The 19095-nt window shown below is 46.8% G+C and overlaps 1 protein-coding gene and 1 long non-coding RNA gene across 7 annotated transcripts in view; one reads left to right on the forward strand and one right to left on the reverse strand.

Annotated features, from left to right (window-relative positions):
• Nucleotides 1-623: 623 nt before the first annotated feature.
• On the forward strand, nucleotides 624-2550 carry LOC127913915 (uncharacterized). Its single transcript, XR_008087240.1, has 3 exons — nucleotides 624-1753; nucleotides 1876-2332; nucleotides 2413-2550. It is a non-coding gene; the product is annotated as an uncharacterized LOC127913915 (long non-coding RNA).
• A 33-nt stretch (nucleotides 2551-2583) lies between these two features.
• LOC118377664 (UDP-N-acetylglucosamine--peptide N-acetylglucosaminyltransferase 110 kDa subunit-like) overlaps nucleotides 2584-19095 on the reverse strand; it is a 36556-nt gene continuing 20044 nt past the window's right edge. For all 6 annotated transcript variants that reach the window (XM_052487684.1, XM_052487681.1, XM_052487680.1 and 3 more), the window contains exons 13-22: nucleotides 18866-19024; nucleotides 17844-17933; nucleotides 17294-17419; nucleotides 13674-13844; nucleotides 9003-9119; nucleotides 8085-8255; nucleotides 5647-5799; nucleotides 4910-5162; nucleotides 4544-4667; nucleotides 2584-4069 (exon numbers count right to left, since the gene is read on the reverse strand). In XM_052487684.1, coding sequence (XP_052343644.1) covers nucleotides 3889-4069; nucleotides 4544-4667; nucleotides 4910-5162; nucleotides 5647-5799; nucleotides 8085-8255; nucleotides 9003-9119; nucleotides 13674-13844; nucleotides 17294-17419; nucleotides 17844-17933; nucleotides 18866-19024 — 1545 coding nt within the window. In that variant the 3' untranslated portion in view covers nucleotides 2584-3888. The remainder of the gene's footprint in view (nucleotides 4070-4543; nucleotides 4668-4909; nucleotides 5163-5646; nucleotides 5800-8084; nucleotides 8256-9002; nucleotides 9120-13673; nucleotides 13845-17293; nucleotides 17420-17843; nucleotides 17934-18865; nucleotides 19025-19095) is intronic.

A 19095-nucleotide genomic window follows, 5' to 3' on the forward strand; every position in this document is an offset into this window, starting at 1 on the left:
TTTAGACAGGACCTATAGAAGAACACTTTGGGATTTAGTTTTAAACCAAATATTTATTGAATTATCAGATCCCCAAAAGCTCACTCCCCATATCTGAAGAGGTTCCTCCTGAGCAGCAGCACCGAGGAGCGGAGCCCCAGTTTGAGGCAGGAGGACCCAGAGCTCACACACATTAAAATGAACAGGAGGAAGAGGAACTCAGGACCAGTCAGGAAGAAGAGCAGCTTCAAGGACTGGGGGAGGCTAATATCATAGAGTTCAAATTCTCTCCTGCATGTGTGGAAAATGACTGTGATCAGGAGAACCCACCTCAGCCCTCACATCTTCACCAAACCGTGGAGGACCGTGGAGGGACTCTCTAACCCACCAACGTAACTGAAGAAAACAGACTCTGATGGAGAGGATTACAGAATATCAGAACCAACCAGTGACTCTCAACCCCTCTGCAGTAAATCCAGACTGTTCTGCAGCTCAGAGTGAAAACAGGGTAAGTGATGAAGTGGAGAGTGGAGGACGACTGTCAGGGTCTAAGATACTCAAATCAAAGAGGAAATGGACAATGAAAGAAAGCTGTGCTGGGGGCAGGATGGCCACAAAAAAAATTGCTCATCTGCAAATTCACAGTAAAGAAACATTTTATTCTCATACTTCTGTCCAATTATTCTCTAAAAATATGAGTCCCACAGGGGGAAAAAAATCATAGATGCCAAAAATGTGGCAAACAATTGACTCAAAGACAAACCCTTATTTAGTGGACTACTTAAAAAACTAAAATATAAAATAAATATGTATATGCAAATATACCCAGTGTATTTATGCAAATGCTGCAGATACAGTTGAAGTCAGAAGATTACATACACTAAGGTTGGAGTCATTAAAACTCGTTTTTCAACCACTCCACAAATGTCTTGTTAACAAACTATAGTTTTGGCAAGTCAGTTAGGACATCTACATTGTGCATGACACAATAAATGTTTCTAACAATTGTTTACAGATTTTTTTCATTTATAATTCACTGTATCACAATTGCAGTGGGTCAGAAATTCACATGCCCTAAGGTGACTATCTTTAAACAGCTTGGAAAATTCCAGAAAATTGTGTCATGGCTTTTGATAACTGGATTTTGTTCATCATGATACAAGTTACTGCACAGAAAATGACAGAATGTTTTATTAATTTTGCAGTTTGTTGAACTTTCTATTTATTATAGAACTACTACTTATGGCTAACAAGTTATTACATTTATAACATCTATTTACAGCCACAGTTCTGTGTCTTGTGTACACCGTTCTGAACATCTATTTACAGCCACAGTTCTGTGTCTTGTGTACACCGTTCTGAACATCTATTTACAGCAACAGTTCTTGTCTTGTGTACACCGTTCTGAACATCTATTTACAGCCACAGTTCTGTGTCTGGTGTACACCGTTCTGAATATTTACAGCAACAGTTCTGTGTCTTGTGTACACTGTTCTGAACATCTATTTACAGCCACAGTTCTGTGTCTTGTGTACACCGTTCTGAATATTTACAGCAACAGTTCTGTGTCTGGTGTACGCCGTTCTGAATATTTACAGCAACAGTTGTGTCTTGTGTACACCGTTCTGAATATTTACAGCAACAGTTCGTGTCTTGTGTACACCGTTCTGAATATTTACAGCAACAGTTCGTGTCTTGTGTACACCGTTCTGAATATTTACAGCAACAGTTGTGTCTTGTGTACACCGTTCTGAATATTTACAGCAACAGTTCTGTGTCTTGTGTACACTGTTCTGAACATCTATTTACAGCCACAGTTCTGTGTCTGGTGTACGCCGTTCTGAATATTTACAGCAACAGTTGTGTGTACACTGTTCAGAACATTTACAGCAACAGTTGTCTTGTGTACACCGTTCTGAATATTTACAGCAACAGTTGTGTCTTGTGTACACCGTTCTGAATATTTACAGCAACAGTTCTGTCTTGTGTACACCGTTCTGAATATTTACAGCAACAGTTGTGTCTTGTGTACACCGTTCTGAACATTTACAGCAACAGTTCTGTGTCTTGTGTACACAGTTCTGAATATTTACAGCAACAGTTCTGTGTACACTGTTCAGAACATTTACAGCAACAGTTCTGTGTCTTGTGTACACCGTTCTGAATATTTACAGCAACAGTTCTGTGTCTTGTGTACACCGTTCTGAATATTTACAGCAACAGTTCTGTGTCTTGTGTACACCGTTCTGAATATTTACAGCAACAGTTCGTGTCTTGTGTACACTGTTCAGAACATTTACAGCAACAGTTCTGTGTCTTGTGTACACTGTTCAGAACATTTACAGCAACAGTTGTGTCTTGTTTACACTGTTCAGAACATTTACAGCAACAGTTGTGTCTTGTTTACACTGTTCAGAACATTTACAGCAACAGTTGTGTCTTGTGTACACTGTTCAGAACATTTACACATTTTGAAAATCTACATGGTTTAAAAAAACATTTTAATGCCAAATTGAGAAAAACATCTGTAAGATGGAAGCAGTATTGGGGGAACGTGCCCATACACTACCCTGATTAAAGCAGCAAAACTATCACACATTCCAACAGGTTTACCATATTTTTCTTTATTTCAACAGAAATGGAGTCCGAGCCTTGCAGCATACCAGACAAAGCTTCAATAAAACAGTTCACAGAAAGACAAGTACAAAACTAAAACTGCTTAGAAAATACTTACTCAGGCCATTCCTGGTTCGAGTGATAAAATCATTATGTAGGGAGAGGTGGGCATAACTAAGAGTGAAAGAAATGCAGGGCCTTTCAAATGGGTCGTACTGACAAGAACCTCCCGTCTGTCCAGTTTATCCATACGGTTTGGTCTTCACCAGCATAGTGAGTGACATCCAACAACAGGACAAAGCAATTGAGAGCATTTTTTTTGTTTTCTTACATTGAAACATGACAAAATCCTTAAAGTTGGCATTTGGTGGTGGAAGGGAGTGGTTATGATCTTTCTCTCTGTAATGTGATAATAAACACCGACATCTACTCTCATCCTGAATAACCAATAGCCTAAGAGGAGAAAAAACAAGAGCAGCCGCAAGACTAAAAACAAAATGTTGAAACATGTTTAAGCGGATTCACCGTTTTTTAGACCAGACTTACTAGATGTTCAGACTGCAGTGCAACAGTCCCTTTATACTCTCTTACTCCAGATTCAATTATTATATTGACATGGAAAAACATTTCTGCAGACTTGTGTAACAAGTCCCATATACACACAGAGAGAAGAAGAGAAAAGGCCACAGGAGCCTCTTCCAGGCGCTGGATGGAGGGCGGGATGGAGAGGGGGTGGAGTGTTCCTCCTCCTCGTCCTCTCGTACCCTGTATGGAAGATGTGGTTTGGGGAAGAGTCTCAGGTGAAGAGCAAAGTGCTTCAGGCTCAGTCTGGCTCAGGGAAACAGATATGGATGGGATATGACTAGTGGAGGAGGGAGAAGATGGGATGAGGTGATGACACGGTGGACACACCTGCAGGCTCTACAACAGAGAAGAGTCCAAGTCACAGGGGAGGGGAAGCAGGGTTGAAAGGGGCTAAAGAAGAGCAGATAGGCGCAAAGCTTTGGGCAGGAGGGGTTGAGTGAAGGGCGAGTGGGGGTCAGAGTTCCAGCCCAGACTCTTCCACTGCTCTGGAGGGGCTGGAGTTGGACAGGGTCAGGTGGTGAGGTTAGAGGTCAGGGTGGGGGGGCGGCGTGCATCGATCGATGGGACATCTGGTCGGGGGCTGCATCCCATATAGCACCCTGCTCCTTTTTTGTAGTGCACTACCTTTGTCCACGTCCTCTTTAGGTCTTGGTCATAAGCAGTGTACTGAATAGGGTGCCATTTGGGACGTACCCAGGGTCCGGGACTTCAGGCGCTCTCACTGCTCTCGACGGGCTGCAGTTTGACCAGGTGGTCTGGCTTGCTGCCGCTGGCGTGACGCTCCCACATCTGCAGGTAGAGCTTCTCCAGATCCATCGTGTACTGCTTGGTGTTGAACAGAGGGCTGCAGATACGCTGTTTCCACACGCGGGACCGGATCATCTTCAGACTGGGGGGGGGGAGAACCGGGTCAGTTACAGCAACGGTGAGAACCGGGTCAGTTACAGCAATGGTGAGAACCGGGTCAGTTACAGCAATGGTGAGAACCGGGTCAGTTACAGCAATGGTGAGAACCGGGTCAGTTACAGCAATGGTGAGAACCGGGTCAGTTACAGCAATGGTGAGAACCGGGTCAGTTACAGCAATGGTGAGAACCGGGTCAGTTACAGCAATGGTGAGAACCGGGTCAGTTACAGCAATGGTGAGAACCGGGTCAGTTACAGCAACGGTGAGAACCGGGTCAGTTACAGCAATGGTGAGAACCGGGTCAGTTACAGCAATGGTGAGAACCGGGTCAGTTACAGCAATGGTGAGAAGAGGGAGAGATGCTCAACCACAGAAGATATAGAGAGACAGATGGCGTGTGAGAAGAGGGGGAGATTTAGAGAGAGCTAGCTGGAGTGTGTGTTGGTCAGAGACTTACTATTCCATGTCACAGCCCAGTTTGACAGCCACGTCCTCATATTCCTGTCTGGTGTGGGCGATGAGCTCGGGACAGCCCAGACACTGTAGCTGAGATGCTGCCACGCGCGACGCCAGGGTCTCACCTGTACGGTCACACGGCACATTTAAACACCAACTTGTCGTTCACACACACACCACTGCTATTACAACACACGGAACCGCGCATCCCAATTATCTCTCCTTTCTCCGTAGTTCCCTTCATGCATTAGAACTGGAAATGACTGGGACATAGAAACCGCTTCTAACCGAAATCAACACGTTCTAATTTATGGAGAGTAGTGAACACTTCAGGAGGAAACGTCTCTGCGATCATACACTGTCTCACCTGGCATGGTAACCATGGGTGTCCCGGCCCAGAGGACGTCCATGCCGGTGGTGTGTCCGTTACAGAGGGGCGTGTCCAGACACACGTCGGCCAGCTGGCCCCGTCTCACGTGCTCCTCCTTGGGCGCCACGGGAGAGAAGATGATGCGGGAGCCGGGCAGGCCGAAGTTCTGGGCGTACTGCTGGATGTTGGGCTCACCCACCGCAGGGAAACGCAGCAACCACAGAATACTGTTGGGAACACGCTTCAGGATCTACAGGAGAGACCGGAGACAAGGTCAGTAAGAGGTGCTGTGTGTCTGAAACGGAATTTAAAATGGCACCACTGTTGACCAGAGCCCCTATATAGTACACTACTGTTGACCAGAGCCCCTATATAGTACACTACTGTTGACCAGAGCCCCTATATAGTACACTACTGTTGACCAGAGCCCCTATATAGTACACTACTGTTGACCAGAGCCCCTATATAGTACACTACTGTTGACCAGAGCCCCTATATAGTACACTACTGTTGACCAGAGCCCCTATATAGTGCACTACTGTTGACCAGAGACCCTATATAGTACACTACTGTTGACCAGGGTATAGGGCCTAGTCAAAGCTAGAGCCCCTGTCACATAGGAACCAGGGTGCCATTTCAGACACCCTGAGTCAGGAAACGGGGTATTCCTGAAGAGACATGAACATCTCAGACAACAGGATCATGGAGAAAGGGGTTCCTAGCATGATGCTTACATTGGCCCACATCTGCAGGGTGGGAGGGTCGATCTTGTAGAGCTGGTTGAAGTTGCAGTAGACGATGGAGTCTTCAGGCAGGCCGTACTGGGAGCGGGTTGTCACCACGATGGTACGAGGAACCTCCTCTCCTGTAGCCGCCTTGTTGTTGAGCTGAGATGGAGGAGGAGGTTATGATGGAGAGATTTACTATGAGCAGAGAGATAGACGGGGGCAGAGGAGAGGCCAGTGCATAGTGACCGTGTTAACCTTACACCCCTGTTCTGACCCCTGTTCACTACAGTACTGGAACCACTTTCCTAGGGGTCAAATCCCCAAAAGACCCAAAAGTAGACATGCAAGTGACCCAATGTCTTTATCCAGTACTAGCCAGTCTTTGTGCCATACCTGGAGGGATACAGACCCTGATACTACAACCTTCTCCCCTGGAAGTATCTGAAAATACACAGTATACATGAAATGTAACACTAGACCCTCGTCATGTCACATGGCTGGGATCAAAGGTTCACTACAACCAGCAAAATAACAGCCTGGTACTCATTCTTATCCATTTCCTGTGTGTGTGTGTGTGTGTGTGTGTGGTGGCCAGTCCCCCTCCCCCAGTACCTGTGTGGTGGCCAGTCCCCCTCCCCCAGTACCTGTGTGGTGGCCAGTCCCCCTCCCTCCAGTACCTGTGTGGTGGCCAGTCCCCCTCCCTCCAGTACCTGTGTGGTGGCCAGTCCCCCTCCCTCCAGTACCTGTGTGGTGGCCAGTCCCCCTCCCTCCAGTACCTGTGTGGTGGCCAGTCCCCCTCCCTCCAGTACCTGTGTGGTGGCCAGTCCCCCTCCCTCCAGTACCTGTGTGGTGGCCAGTCCCCCTCCCTCCAGTACCTGTGTGGTGGCCAGTCCCCCTCCCTCCAGTACCTGTGTGGTGGCCAGTATCCCCTCCCTCCAGTACCTGTGTGGTGGCCAGTCCCCCTCCCTCCAGTACCTGTGTGGTGGCCAGTCCCCCTCCCTCCAGTACCTGTGTGGTGGCCAGTCCCCCTCCCTCCAGTACCTGTGTGGTGGCCAGTCCCCCTCCCTCCAGTACCTGTGTGGTGGCCAGTCCCCCTCCCTCCAGTACCTGTGTGGTGGCCAGTCCCCCTCCCTCCAGTACCTGTGTGGTGGCCAGTCCCCCTCCCTCCAGTACCTGTGTGGTGGCCAGTCCCCCTCCCTCCAGTACCTGTGTGGTGGCCAGTCCCCCTCCCTCCAGTACCTGTGTGGTGGCCAGTCCCCCTCCCTCCAGTACCTGTGTGGTGGCCAGTCCCCCTCCCTCCAGTACCTGTGTGGTGGCCAGTCCCCCTCCCTCCAGTACCTGTGTGGTGGCCAGTCCCCCTCCCTCCAGTACCTGTGTGGTGGCCAGTATCCCCTCCCTCCAGTACCTGTGTGGTGGCCAGTATCCCCTCCCTCCAGTACCTGTGTGGTGGCCAGTCCCCCTCCCTCCAGTACCTGTGTGGTGGCCAGTCCCCCTCCCTCCAGTACCTGTGTGGTGGCCAGTCCCCCCCCTCCCTCCAGTACCTGTGTGGTGGCCAGTCCCCCTCCCTCCAGTACCTGTGTGGTGGCCAGTCCCCCCTCCCTCCAGTACCTGTGTGGTGGCCAGTCCCCCCTCCCTCCAGTACCTGTGTGGTGGCCAGTCCCCCCTCCCTCCAGTACCTGTGTGGTGGCCAGTCCCCCCTCCCTCCAGTACCTGTGTGGTGGCCAGTCCCCCCTCCCTCCAGTACCTGTGTGGTGGCCAGTCCCCCCTCCCTCCAGTACCTGTGTGGTGGCCAGTCCCCCCTCCCTCCAGTACCTGTGTGGTGGCCAGTCCCCCTCCCTCCAGTACCTGTGTGGTGGCCAGTCCCCCTCCCTCCAGTACCTGTGTGGTGGCCAGTCCCCCTCCCTCCAGTACCTGTGTGGTGGCCAGTCCCCCTCCCTCCAGTACCTGTGTGGTGGCCAGTCCCCCTCCCTCCAGTACCTGTGTGGTGGCCAGTCCCCCTCCCTCCAGTACCTGTGTGGTGGCCAGTCCCCCTCCCTCCAGTACCTGTGTGGTGGCCAGTCCCCCTCCCTCCAGTACCTGTGTGGTGGCCAGTCCCCCTCCCTCCAGTACCTGTGTGGTGGCCAGTCCCCCTCCCTCCAGTACCTGTGTGGTGGCCAGTCCCCCTCCCTCCAGTACCTGTGTGGTGGCCAGTCCCCCTCCCTCCAGTACCTGTGTGGTGGCCAGTCCCCCTCCCTCCAGTACCTGTGTGGTGGCCAGTCCCCCTCCCTCCAGTACCTGTGTGGTGGCCAGCTCCCCCTCCCTCCAGTACCTGTGTGGTGGCCAGTCCCCCCTCCCTCCAGTACCTGTGTGGTGGCCAGTCCCCCCTCCCTCCAGTACCTGTGTGGTGGCCAGTCCCCCCTCCCTCCAGTACCTGTGTGGTGGCCAGTCCCCCCTCCCTCCAGTACCTGTGTGGTGGCCAGTCCGTTGCTGACAGTGAATCCATTGATGGTGACCTGTATCTGTCCCTGGTTGATCATGTTGATGATGGCCTCAGCTGCTGTGTTCATGGGGATGACGGGCATGGACAGAGCCCCGTTGGTTTCTGCTACACCACTCTCCTCAATGGAACACTTCATCTGGACAGGAAGGAAGGAGTCAGTGATCTACAAAGCATTTGCATCATACTTTCTGGGGGATAAGGGCAGGTCTTCACTGTTCAAATTTAAAAGGACACAACAAGGAACAGACAATGACTATGAATGACATTTGGACTACGAACTACCTTTCCAATAGTTCATAGTCCAATGGAAATATGCCCACAGAACATACCCTATGTCACTGTCTCACCTTGACGTCAGAGGCTTGTTCAGGAAGGGTTAGGGCTATTCACTATGTCACAGTCTCACCTTGACGTCAGAGGCTTGTTCAGGAAGGGTTAGGGCTATTCACTATATCACTGTCTCACCTTGACGTCAGACAGGCTTGTTCAGGAAGGGTTAGGGCTATTCCCTATGTCACTGTCTCACCTTGACGTCAGAGGCTTGTTCAGGAAGGGTTAGGGCTATTCACTATGTCACAGTCTCACCTTGACGTCAGAGGCTTGTTCAGGAAGGGTTAGGGCTATTCACTATGTCACAGTCTCACCTTGACGTCAGAGGCTTGTTCAGGAAGGGTTAGGGCTATTCACTATGTCACAGTCTCACCTTGACGTCAGAGGCTTGTTCAGGAAGGGTTAGGGCTATTCACTATGTCACCTTGACGTCAGAGGCTTGTTCAGGAAGGGTTAGGGCTATTCACTATGTCACAGTCTCACCTTGACCACCTTAACGTCAGGCAGGCTTGTTCAGGAAGGGTTAGGGCTATTCACTATGTCACTGTCTCACCTTGACCACCTTAACGTCAGGCAGGCTGTCCAGGAAGGCCTTGAGGTCGATACCATTCAGAACGATGCGGTTGTCAAAGATGTGGCCGTTAGACTTGAAGTCAATCACCGCCTTTTTCTGTCAAAGAAAATAAAAATAATACTGGAGGTGAAGAGGTGAACTGCATGTGAAGTCAGGGTTGAAGACCTAAAAGCATTATTTTTCATTCATCAAAACACACCTTTCTCCTTTCAGATGACAGTTTATTTTTATGTAAGCTTTATGTGAGCTTTCCATAAGAAGGGGAAACCCATTGAGACCAGGGTCTCATTTTTAAGGGTGCCCTGGGAATAATAATTACCGCCATAGCACACAAGAGAGCATTGACAACGCAAGAAAAGCCCATTGAGCCTCCATCACCGGAATGCTAACAAAATGAGCACAAACTAATAGCGAAGTCACATAGCCATTGTTAGCTGAACGAAAACAAACAAACTTTTTGCACAGGCAAATCCAGTTCAAAGTTACACAAGCATAGCTAGTAGCTACCGAAAGTCATTGTCAGTGAGTGTGGACATTTACACGCTTAAGTGAATGAGAGAAATTGTGCAAATGAACAACGTTGTGATACATGCTTTTTTCCAGAAGGAAGAGCAGCATGTTCACCTGAAGCAGGGGGGAGAAGAAAACACTATTAGGAAGCACAAGGGGAGGGGAAAATGGCAGCTGTACAGATTACCCATTCAGAGCTTACTAGACGTCTGGCTGAAAGCCAGAAGATATCTGATGTCAAACATTTAGTAGTAAAATCTCATTTTATTGGTCACATATTTAGCAGATGTCATTGCAGGTGTAGCGAAATGCTTGTGTTCCAAGCTCCAACAGTGCAGTAGTATCTAAAAAAAAAAAAAAAAAATCACTCAAATCTAAAAGTACAATAATGGAATTAAGAAATGTATAAATATTAGATTGAGCAATGTCGGAGTGGCATTGACTAAAATACAATACAGTATATTTTTTAAGCGACCAGTGATTCCATGTATATGGGGCAGCAGCCTCAAATGTGCAGGGTTGCAAAAACCAGGTAGAAGCTGGCTAGTGATGGCTGTTTAACAGTCCGATTGCCTTGAGAGTGAAAAACAGCTTCTGTCTCAAAATCCCAGCTTTGATGCACCTGTACCGACCACGCCTTCTGGATGATAGTGGGGTGAACAGGCTGTGGCTCAGGTGGATGATGTTCTCGGTGATCTTTAAGGCCTTTCTATGGCATCGGGTGCTGTAGGTGTCCAGGAGGGCGGAAACTTGCATTTTTTGGGCAGTACAGTTGCCATACCAGGCAGTGATACAGTCCGACAGGATGCTCTCAATTGTGCATCTATAAATGTTTGAGGGTTTTAGGTGACCAGCCAAATTTCTTCAGCCTCCTGAGCATTCAGATGGTCAGCGAGGAACTTGAAGCTTTTCACCCGCTCCACTGCGGCCCCATTAATGTGGATAGGGGTGTGCTCCCTCTGCTGTTTCCTGAAGTCCACAATCATCTCCTTTGTTTTGTTGACGTTGAGTGAGGTTATTTTCCTGGCACCACTCTGCCCGGGCCCTCGTCTCCTCCCGGTAGACTGTCTCGTCATTGTTGGTAATTAGGCTTACTACTGTTATGTCGTCTGCAAACTGAATAATTGAGTTGGAGGCGTGCGTGGTCACGCAGTCATGGATGATGTCCAGGAGGGGGCTGAGCACACACCCTTGTGGGCCCCTGTGTTGAAGATCAATGAAGATGTTGTTTCCTACCTTCACCACCTGGGGGCAGCCCATCAGGAAGTCCAGGGTGGGGTTCAGACCCAGGGCCCCAAACTTAATGATGAGCTTGGAGGGTACTATGGTGCCGAATGCTGAGCTATAGTCAATAAACAGCATTCTTACATAGCATTCTTGTCCAGATGTGATAGGGCAGTGTGCTGGCAATTGCATAGTCTGTGGATCTATTGGGGTGCTAAGCAAATTGAAGTGGGTCTAGGATGTCAGGTAGGGGAGAGGTGATATGATCCTTAACTAACCTCTCAAAGCACATCATGATGACAGAAGTGAGTGCTACGGGGCGATAGTCATTTAGTTCAGTTACCTTTGCTTTCTTGGGTACAGGAACAATGGTGGACATTTTGAAGCAAGTTGGGACAGCAGACTGGGATAGGGCGAGATTGATTAAATCCCTAAAAACTCAAACCAGCTGGTATACGCATATTCTGAGGACGCGGCTAGGGATGCCGCGTGGGCCAGCAGCCTTGAGGGTTAACACGTTAAAATGTCTTACTCACGTTGGACACGGAGAAGGAGAGCCCACAGTCCTTGGTAACGGGACGCATCGGAGGCACTGTGTTATCCCCAAAGCAGGTAAAGGTGTTTAGTTTGTCTGGAAGCAAGACGTCGGTGTCCGCGACGTGGCTGGTTTTCCCTTTGTAGTCCGTGATTGTCTGTAGACCCTGCCCACATACGTCTCATGTCTGAGCCTCGTGTCGGGACTCCACTGTCTCTGTACTGATGTTTTGCCTGTTTGATTTGATATTTGATATGGAGGGAATAACTACAGGTTGTAGTCAGCCATATTCCCAGTCTGGGAATTCAGCCATATTCCCAGTCTGGGAACCACCTTGCCATGGTTAAATGCAGAGGTTCGCACTTTCAGTTTTGCACAAATGCTGCCATCTATCCACAGTTTCTGGTTTGAGTAGGTTTTAATTGTCACAGCGGGTACAACATCTCCTATACACTTCCTGATTAACCCAGACACCGTATCTGTGCAGATAGTCAGGGTCAATTCTACAAGACTTGGAGAAAAACAAACTTGGTTTTATCACCATTTTGCACTAATATAAGATCGGTGAGCAATTTTTGATTTGAATCAAAGCCAAGCTGGTCTTTAACCAGTTAACTGTCATCCAAAATGTAATCTACATAATGCCCCAAAGTAATTAATTATCATAAGGCCATAAACAATAACAATTAATGATGCATACTTTCTGATAAAAATAATTATAAATTGCTGAGGAGTATTCACTTGAAGACAAGCACAAGTACACAGTTACAAATCTGAAACATTTTATGATGCATTTCAATAATGTATGAATAAGGTTTGAAATGACATATGCTTTCTAAATAAAGCATTATAAAAACTACTAATTATACAATTTTGCCTTCCTTATAACTGTAAAGTACATATTTGTATGTTTAGTGTTAGAGAGAATAGAAAATATGCACAAAGGTCTCTCTCGATCAAAACGTCTGCCCCGATCGCTGTAAACGCCTCAGGGCTCTAGCTTGGCTTCCTGAACTCGCCATTAATATCATATTCATCTTGTCCGTCTATGATAAACAAAGTGTTTTGTTCCATTTATTATTTTACATGACTGCGCTACGATGTAACGATTGCAGGAATGTGCTCTGTCAGTGGCTGCGATTGTAGGGTTGAGTTAATGGACAGTCGGAAGAGCGAATTAAATGGTAGGAGGGACATCCCAGCTTCAAGTGGTTTCAGATCCGACGTCACAGGCTCATTTAAAAATAAACTGTCCGTGGGAAACAGGGCTATCGTTCAATGCAGGCCATTCTGATCCACGGCGTCCACAGATCGATTTAAGCAACATTGACGGTCGGAACCGGTAACAGGAGCACTTTGGTCCCCAAAACAGTGGACCTTACATCTAAGAGGTTTTAAATAATCTGCTGCACTGAAGGGGAATAAATAACTAACCAGCACAGTCCCATGTATTAATAAAAAGGCACAAACCAACATTATTAAACGTAAATAGTGTACAATAAAGGACCTAGTATTGAGCCAGGCCGCTTGCTCTCAACCAATTACTACACCTTTAGATTTAAATTCACAGCAGTGATATCCTTGATGCTGAAACTTGACCTTTGACTCAGAAAAACATACAGAAAAAAAAAAACTTTATGTATATTTATATTATTTTTTTGCTCCAGGGAAGTAATTTACTATGCATAGACCCCCCTCCCCACTCTATGCGATGCGCAATGCATAGAACACAAGAAGAATTGTAATTATCATAGTGAATTATTGTAATGTTTGTGCGACAACTAAACCCACAAGGGATGTGTTGCCAACTGGCGATTTGACACGAAAATAAAATTCATTCATTCACAGGAAATATTGCAAAAGGACAAAACCGCCCCTCCAGGATTCCCTGATTGGAAAAGGACAAAACAGTCCCTCCAGGATTCCCTGATTGGAAAAGGACAAAACAGTCCCTCCAGGATTCCCTGATTGCAAAAGGACAAAACAGTCCCTCCAGGATTCCCTGATTGCAAAAGGACAAAACAGTCCCTCCAGGATTCCCTGATTGCAAAAGGACAAAACAGTCCCTCCAGGATTCCCTGATTGGAAAAGGACAAAACAGCCCCTCCAGGATTCCCTGATTGCAAAAGGACAAAACAGTCCCTCCAGGATTCCCTGATTGCAAAAGGACAAAACAGTCCCTCCAGGATTCCCTGATTGGAAAAGGACAAAACCGCCCCTCCAGGATTCCCTGATTGCAATTTGTTTGGCAAAATCAACAATTCCCTATATATTATGTGAGGGCTTGCAAATTTGACCCATCACTGCACATTAGCAACATAATAACGTTCAAATCAAGCCACTCAACAAACTTTTATTTACTTGATAAACAGGAATCTCACCTTGAGGTGGGGGAACATGTTAGCGTGGTCTCCGATGAAGAAGGTGTGTGGCATGTAGGCTAGTTTCTCAGAGTACTGCTCTGCCACCTCGAAGGGGGACGTCTCCTTATCTGACACAATGTAGTCCATGAAAGGAGCTCCGCTGGTCCCCGGGTAGCCCAGCCACATACACTGAGAAGGAGGGAACAGTTGGCACAGTCAACTTTATTTGGACATTATATCCCAGCTGTCGTGTAGTGACTTTTTTTGATGAGGGAGCGCACTTAAATAAAAAAATAATTCAAAGTTTAATGACAGATGTAGCCTACTGAATATCATTGTAGAACAGGCCTACCCCCAAATATGTTGTCTCAAGAAAACGTGACCTTTTTAATACCCTCAAAACACCAAGTAGGCCATCACTGTCAATCGTAAATTATAATTCTTCATGTGTTAATGATGAAATGTCCAAACAGAATGCCTGCCAATCATTTGATCTCAATCAGTTTCATGGAAATATGCAGTTCAATCTTCTTGAACTACTTTGTGAGCAAAAAATAAGATTGTTAAAATATTAGCCTTTCTTCTAGGCCTCTTTTGTTTCAGTTAAAGCATAGCGTACAAAACATTAGGAACAGCTGCTCTTTCCATGACAGACTGACCAGGTGAACGCTACGATCCCTTAATGATGTCACCTGTTGAATACACTTCAGTGTAGATGAAGGGGAGGAGACGGGTTACAGAATGATTTTAAAGCCTCGAGACACAGATTGTATGTGTGTGCCATTCAGAGGGTGAATGGGAAAGACAAAAGATTAAAGTGCCTTTGAACAGGGTATGGCAGGCGCACCGGTTTGAGAATGTCAAGAACTGCAACGCTGCTGGGTTTTTCCCACACTCAGTTTCCTGTGTGCGTCAAGCATGTGCTATCGCCCCAAGTACGTCTAGCCAACGTGACAACTGTGGGGAAACATTGGAGTCAACATGGTCCAGAACCCCTGTGGAATTTATTTGACATCTTGTAGAGTTCATGCCCTGACGAATTAAAGGTTCTGAAAAAGGGGGTGCAACTCAAAAATACGGACACCCCTTCAAATGAGTGGAGTCGGCTATTTCAGCAACACCTATTGATGGCAGGTGTATAAATACAGTTGAAGTCATAAGTTTACATACATTTAGGTTGGAGGCATTAAAACTCGCTTTTCAACCACTCCACAAATTTCTTGTTAACAAACTAGTTTTGGCAAGTCGGTTAGGACACCTACTTCGTGCATGACACAAGTAATCTTTCCAACAATTGTTTACAGAAATTATTTCACTTATAATTCACTGTATCACAATTCCAGTGGGTCAGTAGCTTACATACACTATGTTGACTGTGCCTTAAAACAACTTGGAAAATTCCATAAAATTATGTCATGGCTTTAGAAGCTTCTGATAAATGATGTCAATTAGCCTGAGTCAATTGGAGGTGTACCTGTGGATGTACTTCAAGGCCTACCTTCAAACTCAGTGCCTCTTTGCTTGACATCATGGGAAAATCAAAAGAAAATCAGCCAAGACCAATTTCCAAACGCCTGAAGGTACCACGTTCATCTGTACAAATAGTACGCAAGTATAAACACCATGTGACCATGTAGCCATCATACCGCTCAGGAGGGAGACACGTTCTGTCTCCTAGAGATTAATGTACTTTGGTGCGAAAAGTGCAAATCAATCCCAGAACAACAGCAAAGGACCTTGTGAAGATGCTGGAGGAAACAAGTACAACTTGAAAGGCCGCAAGGAAGAAGCCACTGCTCCAAAACATACATTAAAAAGCCTGACCACGGTTTGCAACTGCCCATTCGAGCAAAGATAGTACTTTTTGGAGAAATGTCCTCTGGTCTGATGAAACAAAAATAAAACTGTTTGGCCATAATGACCATCGTTATGTTTGGAGGACGAAGGGGGAGGCTTGTAAGCCGAGGAGCACCATCCCAACTGTGAAGGACGGGGGTGGCAGCATCATGTTGTGGGGGTGCTTTGGTGCCCTTCACAAAATAGATGGCATCATGAAGATGGAAAATTATGTGGATATATCGAAGCAACATCCCAAGACATCAGTCGGGAAGTTAAAGCTTGGTCGCAAATGACTCTTCCAAATGGACAATGACCCCAAGCATACTTCCACATTTGTGGCAGGACAACAAAGCCCTGACCTCAATCCTATAGGAAATGTGTGGGCAGAACTGAAAAGGCGTGTGGGAGCAAGGAGGCCTACAAACCTGACTCCGTTACACCAGCTGTCAAGAGGAATGGGTCAACATTCACCCAACTTATTGTGGGAAGCTTGTGGAAGGCTCCCAAAACATTTGAACCAAGTTAAACAATTTAAAGGCAATGCTACCAAATACAAATTGAGTGTGTGTAAACTTCTGACCCACTGGGAATGTGATGAAAGAAAGAAATAATTCTCGACTATTAATCTGACATTTCACATTCCTAAAATAAAGTGGTGATCCTAACTGACCTAAGACAGAGAATTGTTACTAGGATTAAATGTCAGGAATTGTAAAACTGAGCTTAAATATATGTAAACTTCAAACTTCAACTGTATGTGTGTATTATATAATTATTATTAAAAATAAAAAAAATGTAATCAAGCACACAGCCATGCAATCTCTATAGAGGAACATTGGCAGTAGAATGGCCTTAAGAACTCAGTGACTTTCAACGTGGCACAGTCATAGGATGCCACCTTTCCAACAAGTCAGTCACATTTCTGCCCTGCTGGAGCTGCCCTGGTCAACTGTAAGTGCTGTTATTGTGAAGTGGAAAAGTCTAGATGCAACTACGGCTCAGCAGCAAAGCGGTAGGCCACACAAGCTCACAGAACGGGACCACTGAGTGCTGAAGCCCGTAGCGCGTAAATATTGTCTGTCCTCGGTTGCAACACTCACGACCAAGTTCCAAATGGCCTCTGGAAGCAACGTTAGAACAGGAACTGTTCATAGAGAGCTTCATGAAATTGGTTTCCATGGCATAAGATCACCATGCGCAATGCCAAGCGTCGGCTGGAGTGATGTAAAGCTCGCGGCAATTGGACTCAGGAGCAGCGTAAACGCTGTCTGTGGAGTGATGAATCACACTTCAACATCTGGCAGTCTGACGAACCAACCTGGGGTTGGCGGATGCCAACAGTTCGCTACCTGCTCCAACTAAAGTTGGAATAATGGTCTGGGCTTGGCGGATGCCAACAGTTCGCTACCTGCTCCAACTAAAGTTGGAATAATGGTCTGGGCTTGGCGGATGCCAACAGTTCGCTACCTGCTCCAACTAAAGTTGGAATAATGGTCTGGGGTTGTTTTTCATGGTTTGCACTAGAACCCTTAGTTACATTGAAGGGAATCTTAACGCCAAAGCATACAATTCATTCTGTTATTCAATGGGTTTTCATGGTCAAATAGCAGTAAGGCCGATTACAATTTGTTTTATACTTCAAGGAGTATTAAAATTCTAAATCAAATAGCAAAAGGATCGTTGGTATGACCTTAAAACAATGAAATACAGCTAATGAAACATGGCACAAACACTTAACATGATGCGTTTCTATTGTTGTATAGAAATGAACACGGCTAAATAACGCCTGATTATCTCACCTGGATGGGAGCGGGGCGCAGGGCAAACAGCTCGTTGCGGGCTCCTTTGGTATAGCCGTTCATATTGACCAGGATGTGGAGTCCATCCTGATGGATCCTGTCTGCTGCCTTACCGTTACACGGGAGCTGACAGTGGAGAGGGAAGGGAGAGACATGAGGAGAGGGAAGGGAGAGACATGAGGAGAGGGAAGGGAGAGACAGGAGGAGAGGGAAGGGAGAGACAGGAGGAGAGGGAAGGGAGAGACAGGAGGAGAGGGAAGGGAGAGACAGGAGGAGAGGGAAGGGAGAGACAGGAGGAGAGGGAAGGGAGAGACAGGAGGAGAGGGAAGGGAGATACAGGAGGAGAGGGAAGGGAGATACAGGAGGAGATGGAAGGGAGATACAGGAGGAGATGGAGGGAGACAGGAGGAGATGGAGAGACAGACAGGAGGAGTGGGAAGGGAGAGGATTTAAATCTTTACTCTGAAGTGTTGGATGTGGCCGAGTGGACAGAGAAAAGGAAGCTACTTCTGAAGTACTTAGATTCAGTTCTCAATCTGAGTTCACTCACCTGTGACAGGTCAGTGAAGTGATGGGCCTCGGCCACCACTTTAACCCTAAAGTTGGTGTTGTCATCTGGGCTAAGGGCATAGCAGAACACCTGGGGAGAGAATGTTATAACCATGTTACAACCAACTGTAAGAACCCTGGCCAAACATGTTACAACCATGTTACAACCAACTGTTAGTACCCCCGCCAAACATGTTACAACCAACCGTTAGAACCCCGGCCAAACATGTTACAACCCCGGCCAAACATGTTACAACCAACTGTTAGAACCCCGGCCAAACATGTTACAACCAACTGTTAGAACCCCGGCCAAACATGTTACAACCAACTGTTAGAACCCCGGCCAAACATGTTACAACCAACTGTTAGAACCCCGGCCAAACATGTTACAACCAACTGTTAGAACCCCGGCCAAACATGTTACAACCAACTGTTAGAACCCCGGCCAAACATGTTACAACCAACTGTTAGAACCCCGGCCAAACATGTTACAACCAACTGTTAGAACCCCGGCCAAACATGTTACAACCAACTGTTAGAACCCTGGCCAAACATGTTACAACCAACTGTTATAACCCTGGCCAAACATGTTACAACCAACTGTTATAACCCTGGCCAAACATGTTACAACCAACTGTTATAACCCTGGCCAAACATGTTACAACCAACTGTTATAACCCTGGCCAAACATGTTACAACCAACTGTTAGAACCCTGGCCAAACATGTTATAACCATGTTACAACCAACTGTTAGAACCCCGGCCAAACATGTTACAACCAACTGTTAGAACCCCCTCCAAACATGTTACAACCATGTTATGACCAACCGTTAGAACCCCCGCCAAACATGTTATAACCATGTTATGACCAACAAATTTCAAGTAATGTTTGGTCACTATTACATTTAAAAAAAACATTGGTTTAAATGACAATCGAATCCAAGTAAACAAACATCAGTTCATTTTAAATCATTGGTTGTTGTCAGTCTAGTGGTAATGTCACACAACAGTTAGAAACCCTCACCTCAAACTTCTCAGAGTTGTGCATGCCGGGGATGGACTGCATGAGGTGGGAGGTGGGGTGGTTCCCGAAGTCAGAGCTGACATATCCCACCCTCAGACGACCTGCACTGGCCTTCAGGTCCTTGGGGTACTCAAAGGCCGGCTTGTGGAGCGCATTGATCTGTGGAGGGACGGGGTGCGTTAGACTAACCAGGATACATCCCAAACGGCTTCCTATTCCCTGTATAGTGA

Source organism: Oncorhynchus keta, chromosome 30 (genome assembly GCF_023373465.1).
Source record: "Oncorhynchus keta strain PuntledgeMale-10-30-2019 chromosome 30, Oket_V2, whole genome shotgun sequence".
In the NCBI taxonomy this organism is placed as follows: domain Eukaryota; kingdom Metazoa; phylum Chordata; class Actinopteri; order Salmoniformes; family Salmonidae; genus Oncorhynchus; species Oncorhynchus keta.